General features: G+C 39.0%; 1 protein-coding gene across 1 annotated transcript in view; it reads left to right on the plus strand.

Annotated features, from left to right (window-relative positions):
- Nucleotides 1–12,835, plus strand: part of RGS22 (regulator of G protein signaling 22) — a 67,977-nt gene that overhangs the window by 17,806 nt on the left and 37,336 nt on the right. The window contains exons 6-14 of the mRNA XM_075743628.1: nt 559–724; nt 1,033–1,204; nt 3,424–4,051; nt 4,600–4,761; nt 5,694–5,874; nt 7,308–7,444; nt 7,975–8,080; nt 9,919–10,044; nt 11,614–11,715. Coding sequence (XP_075599743.1) covers nt 559–724; nt 1,033–1,204; nt 3,424–4,051; nt 4,600–4,761; nt 5,694–5,874; nt 7,308–7,444; nt 7,975–8,080; nt 9,919–10,044; nt 11,614–11,715 — 1,780 coding nt within the window. The remainder of the gene's footprint in view (nt 1–558; nt 725–1,032; nt 1,205–3,423; nt 4,052–4,599; nt 4,762–5,693; nt 5,875–7,307; nt 7,445–7,974; nt 8,081–9,918; nt 10,045–11,613; nt 11,716–12,835) is intronic.

Below are 12,835 nucleotides of genomic sequence, written 5' to 3' on the forward strand. Positions count from 1 at the left end.
CACTAACACAAGGTAGCACTGGAGTGCTGTTCAGTACTATGAAATCCTCGTATAGCGGCCAGCTGAACATGACAGTGCCAGCTGTCTCATTATCATCTGAAAGTTCAATTAGTATGATCACTCCTGTGGCATTGCTGCTGGAAGATTGCTTGTGTCAGGACCAGGAAATGTAGTGTCTGGTAGTGACACAGGGCTTCTGCAATCTGGGAGAATAGTTCCATTTTAGCAGTCAAAATGTTTAAGGTCTTCTTGGCAGGGCTTGGAACTGCATAGATACATGCAAGATCATCCTGACAGAAATCAGTTTTACTGGTAAAGCTTGATAATGCGAAGCAGGCCACCAACAGTAAAGCTGGTGGACTATGGAATGGCAGTACTCACGTTTATATATGTCACAGCAGGTGAGGGGTGAAGTAATAAAGCAGATCATGAAGTTCCTTGTGGCAATTTATTTTTAGAGTGATCATGGGTTTTATTGCCTATTCTAGGGAAAAATCAACTGTTTCTCTGAGTTAAAGCTGAAATTAACTGTTTTCTTGTGTCATCATTTAATTTCAGGCTAGCTAAATTGATATCACAGGTAGAATGGAGCAAGACTGGTATTAATTTTATTATAGATAGTGACTATTATCCCTGGATAAAGAAGAGAGACCCAAGTCCTCCCTCTCCTGAGGAGGATGACACTTCATTGGCTATGAAGAAGTTCTACGTATCTCTTGGCCAGGTAAAATAAACATGTTTAGTGGGTGTAACATCAAGCTAGATTGAATGCATTGGGTTAAATTATTGTAACTGAGGTCACAGCCTAATTGGACAACTGATTCTCTGAATATCCCTTCTTTTCAAAGCTCTTTGTACTATAGAAGAAGGTTCATGGGTTGTAAAACAGCTTAAACAGAACTGGGAAATATTGTTATAGAAATCTATACAAATGGACTGCACAAAATCACTACAGACAGTAAGCCCTCTGCTCTCAGAAACACTGCAATAAATAGAGAAATTTGAATTGTTAAATGGCATTTCTTTTCCTAGGCTATGGTTTCTCAGACAAAGGATTGGTTTACTTTAGCAAAACAAAGTGAATCCATGAAAACTACAGATTCATCTATGCATCCTGTAGCTTCCAGTCAAATTCAAGATACTCAGCGTTTGCCTGGGCAGCACGAAAGAAAGGATTCATTAAGCAAAAAAGATAACTTCCTGGGTAAGTAACAGGGGCTCAGCCATAGTATTACTAACGCAAGTCTAACTAAGTGGAAAGCAAAGGCATTTCAAGGAATTGCTGCTAATTCCACTTACTACCTTCTGAGTATCTCATGGTATCTTAGGCTTCAGGTGGTGATTTGTTTCTTTCCATAGCCACAACATTAAAATTTGAGCTAGTAACTAATTTTGTGATAGTAGAAGTCTCTTTTCTTACATATTTCTGTCTCATAGATGTCTGTAAGTTTCAGCTGTGATGCTTTTTTTTTTTCATTCAGTATATTTTGAAAGACTTTCTTGTCTGGATTCTTTAGGTATTTGATAATGCATGATTTGTGTTGCAGCCGTCTTAGGATATTTACGTTGGGCACTTAAAGGTCTTTTGGCTGCCAAATTTTATGAATCTTATAGAATGTAATCGTTTGTGACACTCCTGTCTGTCAAATTTAACTGAAATTCTTCAGCAGGTTTCAAAGGTACTGGGAGAAAACATACAGATGCACATATGGACATACCTGATTGCATAGCCTTGCTTCTGCTCCGTAGGCAGTAGCAAGTTGAACAGAAAATCCTCAACTCATATGTTAGGAGTTGTCTCTTCTATTCTGAGAGGAAAAAGCTGTCATTCCACTTTGAGACTTGTACTGCTGGGACCTTAGAGTCCAATGGCTGAATGGAAAATTGGAAGACATGGTAACTCCAGAAGTCTGTCCTCTTCCCCAAACCCATAACGATCACCCCAAGAAATATATTGCTGATTCATGGATTATCTGCAGCTCATGATCCTACCACTAATTTTTGCAGTGCTTTGAGCAGAGAGGTCACAAGTGCACCATTCTTGCAGAGTGCCATAATGTAGCATCACTCCGTGTTGCACTGGGTTGGCCATAGGTCCATGGAAAGCCTCTTTTGCTGTCCTGCAGTCAACAGTGTTTTGCTTCAATGAATATTTTATATCTCCTGACTGAAAACTTCATTTAATAACATAGTCCCTCATTTTACATCTGCTTATTACTCTTCTTTATGCTTGTATCATGGGAAATCCATCATTCTTTCTGCCAGAAAACAAACTTTTTTTTAGGCACAGTGTTCACCTGGTGTAGGGGTCAGGAACTGGAAGCAATAAAAGGGCATCAGCCAAGTTTCACAGAGCCAGCCTGCTAGCTGGCTGAAAGAGATCAATAGCTGAATGTATTTGCTTGGACAACCCAGTTTGAATTCCTTGCTCACTGCTTCAGTTGGATCAGGGTTATCAATTAATATCTTGAGCAAAACCCTGAGCCACTTGGCTTTTGATTACCCAAGAGGTCTCTCCCTAATTCCCTCAGGTCCTATGAAATCATTCTTCATGTTTCAATTTCAGAGAACTGTGTTGAGAAGCTATCATTTTTCTTTCTTAAGTGATAACATTTGCAATAGTTTAGAAATAAGGAAAGATATTTTAAATCACACTAAATTAAGCCAACTTACTGTGCCACATGCACTTGCGCACGAAATTATGTAAGTGCAGAGCAGAGAATTTCTATGCCATGTTCCTAATACGAGTGTCTGCCTGTGACAGTGGCCAGCACTGGTTAGACATGGTCTATTTTTGGAGGAAGATGGAAGGAATGTCTAACTGCCATTGCCATTTATTAACTAGGCCACCATAGAGGGTTAAACAGGCTAATAACATTACAAATGTGAATTTAGTGGATTTGAGAGATTTAGCCCTTTTCTGTCACTTTCTGATGTAGTGCATGTACTTACAGGTTGTAGCAGTCTCCTCACCGACAATGTTTCGCCTTAGTGATACAACAGAGTATGAAAGCTTATGTCTTTGCTTTAGGGAAATACAGAAGATTCAGTTTATTCTGTAGTTTAAACACTGGATTGATATGAAGATATTGTAGAGCCACAATTGAATTATGACTTTGGGTTTTCTGTGTGCTGAAGAGCTGGGATGCTCAGCTGAATAAACAAGACAATTGGTTCCTGAACTCTGCTGCTCTGCTGGAATTCAACAGGGAACGAGTTTCTGAGTCATGGGGCTGAGTTTCTAGCCAGATAGCAACAGCAGAGGCACCTCTGCTATTCCCTGCTCTGCAGCGTGGCATGGTCTGATTGTTCTGCAGCAGCACACTATAAATATGTTGCATTTTTTAACTTGGAAATGTTGATATGCAAGAGGACAGTTCTGAATCAAAAAGGTGTTCAATGATCTTTTCTGATTTAATGCAGAAGCAGGTTCCTGGTCTAAGGAATGCCACCAATGGAGTTTCCTTTCCCCTTCAAGGACAGCATCAGGAAAACCCGACATCATTAGGGAGAGATCCAGAGAGGCTGAGGAGGGTTCTTCTGTGGCCATTGCTGAACCTCATTCCCACACTCAGTTAAGAGTTTATCTAGACCCGAAATGGGACAGTGCAGCAAAAGAAGAAAATGGACAGGAAAGCACAACTTTTCAGACACTGGAAGAATTCCAGCCAGCTGCTGACACTGAGAGTGATGTGGATTTCCACAAACAGCCTGAAGTGTTTATACATGAGTTAGAAAATAATGAATTTGCCCGTGGTACTGCAGAGCCACTCTTTTCCCAAAGTTCTTCTCCATTAACTGTCTTGGACTCCAAGGGAGATGTAAGAGAACGAGATACTGAAGAAGTGAGCTTAAGATCAAGTTCTGAAAGTGATGGGGCAGACAGTAGGGCTGCCTGGTGTATTAGTCACAGAACTTACGACACTGGCAACAGACATGAGTTTGAAAGATTCAAGAAGTTCATTAAAGGAACACTTGGGGAGAGGTACTGGTGGCTCTGGATGGATATTGAAAGATTAAAGGCTCTTAAGGACACTACAAGGCAGCAAAGGTATTTCCCATTATTCCCGTTGTTTTAATACTTGTAAACCAGCTAGATCAATGCAAGTTTTGAGATTTCAAAATAAATTGTAATGTTTGAATAGAACAGACACAATTAATCATGAGCATCCTGACAAGATGAGTCAGGAATGACTCTGTGGAAGCTGATAAAACTCTTTTTTTCAGAGTTATGTTTGCAAAGCTTACACGAAGTCAGAATCACTGTAGTATTAAGGTTTTGTTAGAAAGAGATTTGGAAAACAGATGGCAACAGAAATTTAAAAAAAGAATAAAAGAACTTAAATTCACAAGTAGAGCATTCAGTATGACAAACTGCTTTAGTGAAAGGCTCTCCTGGATTCAGATTGTCTATTCTAAGGCACTGTACATTTTATCTTATACACAATCTGTCCCTAATTTGCAGAAAAATTGTTTTGGCTTCTGCCATTTGCAATTAAAAACAGGTTGCATGACAGCAATTTAACCAGTAGGATGAACTATACTTGGTTCTGTACAGCATCTGATACATGCTTATGTGACTATTTTTGTTGACTCAAGGCAACTCATGAAGATGAAAAAACTCTATCTGCTGAGCAGTGGAGACTATTTCCTCAGTTTGGAAGTGTTACTCAGACTTGATCTAGTGCATGGAGATCAGTGGAATACAAAGCATTTAAGACAGATTCAGCCTGAAGTGGTGAAACCTCTACTTCTTTACTGGTATGAAAAAATGAACATGGACTAAGATTCTATTGTTTAACAAATTTCCCTTTTCTTTGACAAGGCTATTAGTTTTATTTCATCTCACTTATCCTATTGCAATTATGGGAAGCAATGTCATCATAAATACTAGCAGATGTTGCATCTGAATTCTTAGTTGAGCCTAAACTACACTGCAATCTGCTGAGAAGCCAGGTAGATCTGCTTTACTGAGCCCTTGTTATTTTCCTGCCAGAGCATCCGAGCTACTTTGTTTATAGCCGCCTTGGATACCATTCAGATAAACTTTAGGCTGCAGGGTAAAGAAACTCCTTCAGGCATAGAAAGTTAATTCTGTTCTAACCTATTTCCCATATTGCCCTTCTCAAGTTTCTAAGGATGCTCTGTGTATACATCTATGTAGAATTTGACCTTGAGACTTTACTGTCATACAAAATGCCTTTTCCATATTGACAGCTTAAGGAAGGATACAAAAATCTAACCTGTTTCCAAAACATATGCTAAATTTTTCAAGTTTTCTCTCCTCCCCAAGGGAGATTAACAAATTGTAGGCATAAACAACTACCTGCAACTGTGAACTTTGCTGTGGAGCCTCATGAGAGTTATGGTCTATGTCCTGTGACCGACAGGCCTTTCCTATTCTTTGCTGTGGGATGGATGGGGCATACCTTACTGCAGACTCATGCAAAGACAACTATGTAATGGTGCATAATTTGTGACCTAAGTTTGTTTATGTGTAGCTTGGTTTTAGATTTCAAGAGTGCAATCTCTAAACATATCTTTAATACTAACTATTTTTTAATTCTAGGTGCATATAGCACCGTACCCGTACCTTGATATGGTAAACACTGTCATGGGGGGGAAAAAAAAGCCAAATAGCCCAGTATTTCATGTTTTGGAAAAGTTCTATTTATTAGCTTTTTTTTTCTTAGGGGTCCCAGATTTTGTGTCACTCATTCAACAGCAATAGAAACTGCCAGTGCAAAACTGAAGCTCTGGCACATGTGCCAAGAGAGACCAAGGGTGGACATTGATCCTTTTCCACAGATGGTATCACTGCTACAATTGACACCTAAGTCTTGCATACCTAGGATACCACCTTCCCTTCCTCAGGTAGGTAGGATCGCAACGTTGAAAAAGAAAGCCTTGTCCAATCAAAAATAATGATAAACCTCCTTGAATTCAATGGGACAAGAATATGGTACTTGGTTGTTAGGAAGTCAAGATTTAGCAAGATTGTCTGTTGCAGATGGTTATGTATAAAAATGCAGCAAAATTTTACTATACTTTATGAAACAAGTCCAAATTATCTTCTCAGTTACATCCTGGCTATTTCATAAGTCTTTTGGATAGGTATTTTAGCTCGAAGTTCTCAAAATTGAAAGATTAAGGATCTAGCAGTGCAGATTCTGCCCTTCAACCAGCCTTATCTTAACCCAGAATAATTCTTACAACTTCACTGCAGTCACCCTGAATCTACCCCTCATGTTTGTAAAAAGGGCAGAGTTCTGCTCATTTTCTGTCATCATAGTCCTTTAATCAGCTACACGTGATTTTTGCTTTCTACTGAGGGCCATGAGCCACACAACACAGATCTGTCCTTTTCACAGCATGTAACTTGCAGGTGGCCAGTTCAGTTTTGACTCTGTTCTTTCCTGAAAGCCTGAATTTGAGAGGTAACTGCTATGAAACATGCAGGCTTTCAACAACATGGTGTTAAGCCTCAGAACAGAAGGTACTTAGAGAACATGAATTGAGACTGTGGTTCCAGTATCAAGAACTGGATGGGCTCTGCCACAGATCTGTTCACACACACCTCTGTTACTTTGAGTTGTAGACTACAATTATATTTTTTAAAAAGCTAATTCATGGAGATAACAGAGGAAAATCAGTGGGACAGATTTCCTGTTCAGTAGAGGCTGGGTTCAGGAGCCAGATTCCTGCTGATCACAGCAGGGATGGGAGCCAGAAGCAGCTGCAGAGACCAGTTCTGGCTTCACAAGGTGTGCTAATGACCCAAGACTAGCTGTAGGTCAGGCAGACAGGATCCTAACTCTGCAGGTTTTCCAGCCCCTGTTGAGTTCAGTACTTGAAGAAAACTATGACCTGGCACCCATGAACCTCACAGATTCAGCTGATGGACTGTTGCTTGGTGGGTTTTTTTGTTGTTGTTTTTTTTTTTTTTTTCCCCTGTGAGAAATCTGGACTTCTGAATCTTCTAGCTCCACTGTGCTTGCAAAAGCTTAGAAAAAGCAGCAACTCTGGGTGAATTTCTGAGGACGGTCTGAATGCACCTGGCATCTACAAACAGTCATAGCATGATTTCAAAATGTTCACAATGAGTTAGTGATGGTGTGGCAGAATGCCTCCTTCTGTCTTAGTCTGAGTGGTTGTATCTGCTAGTTAAGGTAATCTTAGTAAAGATTCACAAAACATGTTCACATGCTCTTCACCTGACATTGTCTGTAATTCTATACAAAGTGCATGTAATATATTTCTACCTGTTAAAAATGTAATAATTGCCTTATGTTTGTTATGACTTTCAGAAAAGTAGAACAAGCTCACCAACAACTTTATTAAAATTAGCTACACCAAATTTCTCTTTGAAGAGATCATTAAGATTATCACCTACCTTGTCAAGTCAGAGCCCCCGGAGGGATGACATTTCTAGCAGTAGAAAGTGGTAAGTACAAAAGTCCCTTGTACACCTTTCTGCACGCCAGTATAACCCAAATATTTATGAAAGGCTTTTAGATCCTACTGTTTTCATGAATACATTTTTTTTAATATAATAATCTGCTTAGTGAAGCACAGTTGCGGGACAGATTGTGTGCATGGAGAACTCATCCCTGGCTGATTAGTTTCTCATTTATTTGTACCACAACACAAAAGGGTTTATTTCTCCAAATATAGGTGTTTTACCCTCTCTCGTAAAATCATTGATATTCTCCACATACATTGCTATTATTCTAACCTGTCTCAAGCATTCACCCTCAAAGATATGCTGTGTCAGTGATTTCCACAGGGCCACATGAAAAAGTATTCCTCTACATTTTTTACATTTATTATAAATTTGAATTCCATGTACTTTTTCCTCTACTCTTCACTATGTCATTCTACCTCTCTCATGCCCCTTATTAGCTGTTTATTTTATAAGCAGTTCTAGTTTTTTCTTAAATAGGTATTGAAAATTCTGTTTGTTTGTGGATCCAGGCCAAAGTCTGTGAGCAGAGACATGTTTCATTGCTTAGCTTTGGATGACATTGAAGACTCAAAATACCAGGGTCATAGAAAGTACACCTATGCTGAGCTTCTCCCGGTAAGTAGTGCTTGAAAATTTGAGTTGTCTTGAATCATGGGTTAAAACACTTTATTCTGTAGTATTAAAGGGGAAGTAGTCAATGATGGGAAGAAATTGGTTTGACTATGTGAATGTCAATGTCATATGCAGAGGTATAATCAAAATGTCAGCATTTTCTGTGTGGTATCTGTCACCTATTTGATAGGAAATTATGGCACATACAGAGGTTTATTTTCACTAGAAAGTGTTGATCTTCTCCATGGTGACCATGTGTTCAGTAGGTTATTATGGAAAACTCACTGGATAAATGCTTCAGTGGAATTGTTGCCTAGAGAAGTATACCAGACTTACAGTGAAAACTGAATCTGCCCTAGAAAGTCATTAAAATAGTAAAATTCATAAGAGGAAAATGCTTCACTTGTACAATTCCTCTTTATTGCTTGTGTACTTCATTCTTTTCTTTGTTGAATTATTGCCTGCTAAGCAGGCCCTCAATCCAGCAAACCTCAGGAGGGACAGGCTGCACAGAAGAGCCTTTTCTCAATAACTGTTAAAATGCTGACAAGTCAAATGCATGAGATGCCAAGATTTGGCAATTTAAAATATATCCAAAACTTTTCACATTTGTGGAATGATCTCGAAACAGCCTGCTGTTTCATGGAGATATTGGTGGCCTCACAACTAAAAAAACCCCGTATTATGAAATCTACATGTGCATGGAGTTTGCTGATCAGTTGAGTACATGATTGTTTGTTTTTCAAATCAAAATCATACTTTGTTTATTACTTCACTACAATTATTTTTACTTTTTGTTAATTTTGACAGAAGAAAAGGCTAGTCTTTGCAATTATGGAACATTTGCAGTTAGAAACTTATATTAAGGAAATGTTCACACCATGAATATTAGCTATTATACATCTTCATCATGCAGAGTTTCCCTCTAGCTGAGGGAGAAAAATACTATCCATTTACACTTAACGGATTAGACTGAAACCTACAGTCAGGACTCCACAATTTCCCATCAAAGATATGATGCAAAGGGGAATGAGGGATCCACAGTTTAACTTTTTACTGGATAATGCGATCTTCCTGCTCTGCTTCCATCCCTGTTACTGTTTGGAAAGAAGCCGGTTGTCAGCCACCACACTCATCTGCTCCCACTTCTGTTATCAGAGATGACAAGTCAGCCAAAATTTCTCTCTTGTGATCATCAGAAGCTAATTCACTAGTTTGTACTCTACTCTGGTTTCTCTGTGAGCATTGTCAAAATGGATGTATTCTTCCTCAAACACTCCAGGAGCTAGCCACAGCAAAGGGCATGGATTTCCTCTCCCCTAAAATGCTCCTGATTTTGATGCTGATGTCAGTGGTGTAACCCTAGAAGTCATCTCTTTTGTTCTATGATAGTTAATAATTTTGAGGCTTGACCAAATAACCACCTATTAACTTCTGTTGGTTTAAAACATAGTAGCCTGAGCTGAGACAACTTTTGACAGCTTGGTGATATGGCTTAGTATCATTGGAATTCCTTGGATTTGGAGCTGGAGAGTTAATAACACCGTTAAGGCCAGGTTTGTTTTCCTGTTTCAAGTATTGAGGAACCACCGAAGGGATGCTATGGTCATTTTGCTACTCTGCATGCCTTCAGTCATCAGACTTCTTCCATTGCATGTGAATATTTAGTGGGAAAATGGTATGGAGAGCTATGATCAATTACATATGTAGTAGAAAATGGAGCCTAGGTTCTTGGGATGAAGATACTAATTGAACACACTGCATGGCCCTCCATTGCAATATACTGACATTTGAAAATAATGAAAGCCTGTTATTCCTTGCTGTATATTTTATTTGTCCAGGGGAAATGCACTGCTGGCAGTGTTGTCTTAAGGGGATCAAGAATGGAAAGCATGCTGCAATCTCTTTATTTGGAGAACAGAGCAGGCTACTACTTCACACACTTCTGTGAGAAGTCAGGGAGTAAGGTATGAGCATTTTCCTACCCTGTGATAATTTAGTCTACAGTTGACTGAATGCCAAGTTATAGAGGGCAGCCAGACTGAAAAAAAAATGGAGAAAGAAAGATTGATGACTGGATGAATTATTACTTGTGAGACTCCAATCCCTCAACAACAATAAACTGTTCATGTGTATATTCAAACTAATGACAGGTCTTAACCAAGCTGTCAGATTCTAACTCTCTCAAACCTATTGGAAATCTGATTGTACCATCAGGGATAAAAAAAGACTAATAATTTTTAAAAACTAGCCTTTAACTTGGCAGAAAAAATGAGGTCTTAACCCACAAAAACATTTTTTTAAAAGATGGAAAATCTGCTATGCTATTACTCATGATAATCTGCCTCCTTCTTACTTATTGGGTTAGTGATGTCCAAAATCTCCAATGTTTTAAAAACGTTCTTCTGCTTCCACGAAGCTTCTTGGATTTCTGAGAAACATAACACTATTTCTTCTCTGCAGTCAGCAGATCCATCATTCATTGCTGGGTGTAAATTGAGGATTGGTTGGAACAAGTTATGAATCTGAGTCAGTGTTTAGTGGCTTTGCAGAAAAATTGAGTCTTTAGGGGAGATTTGAATGCAATCAGGATGGACATCTGTTTCACCGCTGGCACAACCCAGAAACAAGCAGCAGTAGCTAGAAATGCCTTTGGCTACCAGAAGGCAAGAGCCAATGTTTCCAAAGCTGAATACCTTCAGCTAAAAATGTTAAATGCGTATAGATAGAAATCTAAATAAAAGTAACTTATTTTTTCATCGGAGATAGGCACCCACCCATATGGCCTCTAGCCTTTGCAGGTGCCAGACTCCTTTTAAAATTATTTCCTTAAGGTTTTGCCTACAACTCTGGAGCCTATTTCACTGATATGCCAGGTCTGGCAGGCTACAGTGCGTGGAGCAAAGTTCCCTGCCCCTGTCTTTTTGGAACACTTTCTTTATTGTCCAGTGATGGGGGTTTCAGGGTATTTTTAAGATCCAAACCCCATAAGCACATGATTAAAACAGAGGACTAGGGGAAAGATCTAGTCTCCTCCTTCTGAAAGATCTTTTGATGTTTGTTTGAATTTATGAAATGAGGCCAAGACTCTGCGCCTCAGAAATGCATGTAATAAAAATGTAGTGATAGTCCCAGTAACATATGTCAAGTACACAATATTTAATTGTTCTGGTTATTGCTGCAAAATGCTATTCCACCATGGCACAAATTCTGCGTGTCCATTATCAGCGTTTCTTCTCTAGTGCTGGCTTTATGCCACTGAAATGTGGTTACTCTTCAAATGTTAACTACAATGTTAACAATTTTAATGGCCAATTATGCAGAAAGGATACAATAAAAGATATAGTATCACAGTGACGATGCCATTAAATATGTTGTCCTTCTGCCAGTATGCAACAGAAGATTAAATCCATCTTAAATTGAGCTTGATTTACGATGACCCCAAGGAGCTAAATAATTACTTGCATTGGAAAGTCAACCTTTTATAAAGCTGTGATATTTGGGTAGCAATAACTTACAATATTTTTCATCTCTAGTTGTGGAAGAACAGTGTGTACTTTTGGTTTGACCTACAGGCTTATCATCAGCTTTTCTACCAAGAAACTCTTCATCCTTTTAAAATATGCAAGCAAGCTCAAGTAAGTTGTAAATAATGTTTTCCCTTCACAAATATATTTGTTCGTTCCTTTCACAAATACATTTGTTCAGTGTAAAGACTGAAAAGAAGATAGAAAGTAGAAAAGTTTCCAAATCTTGACAACCCACACTAAAGTGAATCTGGGTTGTGGACAATAAAAAAAACCTCTTTGGATTGTTTCCATGGAATTTCTTGATTGAAATGTTAAACATGCATAGTTTGATTTCTAGGCTCTGTTGCCTGTGCCCACTTTTATCTATTATACTCAGTTTACCTAATCTCCCCTTTGCTAGTCTGTCGTGTATTTGGAAACTATCTATCTGCTTAGTGTTAACATCAGAGATAATATATTTTTTCTAAATCATCTAACTGTGCTGTACTTTTTCCTTCCATCTCCTGTGTGGGTTACAATTGCAGGTCTCACAGTCCAGACCTCAGATAATGACTTTAGTCATGAAAATAGATCTTTCAGTTGTCAATCCTGTTTTCCTGATTGTCAGGGCATCATGATGCTCTTTTTGCAGTCGTCATTCCCCCCCCCCCCCCCCCCCCCCCCCGCCCCCGCAATTTGATCTTTAGCCCCTCATTTACTGTCAAGTGGAACTGATATTTCCTACAAGTGAGCATTCTTAATTGAGCATGCACTTTAAGTCAGGGAACAAAACAGAAACGAACCGGTTCACCAGATGGGTGCTGATAGCTGTCACTGACTGCAGAATTGTCCGATACTGCCAGGGAAGGAGGCTGCAGCAGTGTGATATCATCAGAAGGACTCCAAGCAACTTTTATGATCACTTTGTGAAACTTAGGTCTGTTTTTCCTCTGTAAACCTTGTGTAGGAGTATATCCTATCTGCATATTTCAATATATGCTGTAATAGAGCAAAGCTATTTCACATGTCGTTGGAACAAATATCTGTTGAGAGAAGTGGAGAATAATCTCTATATGGCTTATGTTACTGAGCATCTGGACTTTCTTGAATTTGTCGTCTTTTCCTACTTGGAGGTTTTACTGGGGCAAATGACAGAATTTTGCTTATTTGTCCAGAATCCTCACCTGAATCAGTATTATTTGTACAGAAACTCCAAGCAGAGGCTGAGGCACGGATTCCTCCCTCTCTC

This window comes from Balearica regulorum, chromosome 2, assembly GCF_011004875.1.
Source record: "Balearica regulorum gibbericeps isolate bBalReg1 chromosome 2, bBalReg1.pri, whole genome shotgun sequence".
Classification (NCBI taxonomy): domain Eukaryota; kingdom Metazoa; phylum Chordata; class Aves; order Gruiformes; family Gruidae; genus Balearica; species Balearica regulorum.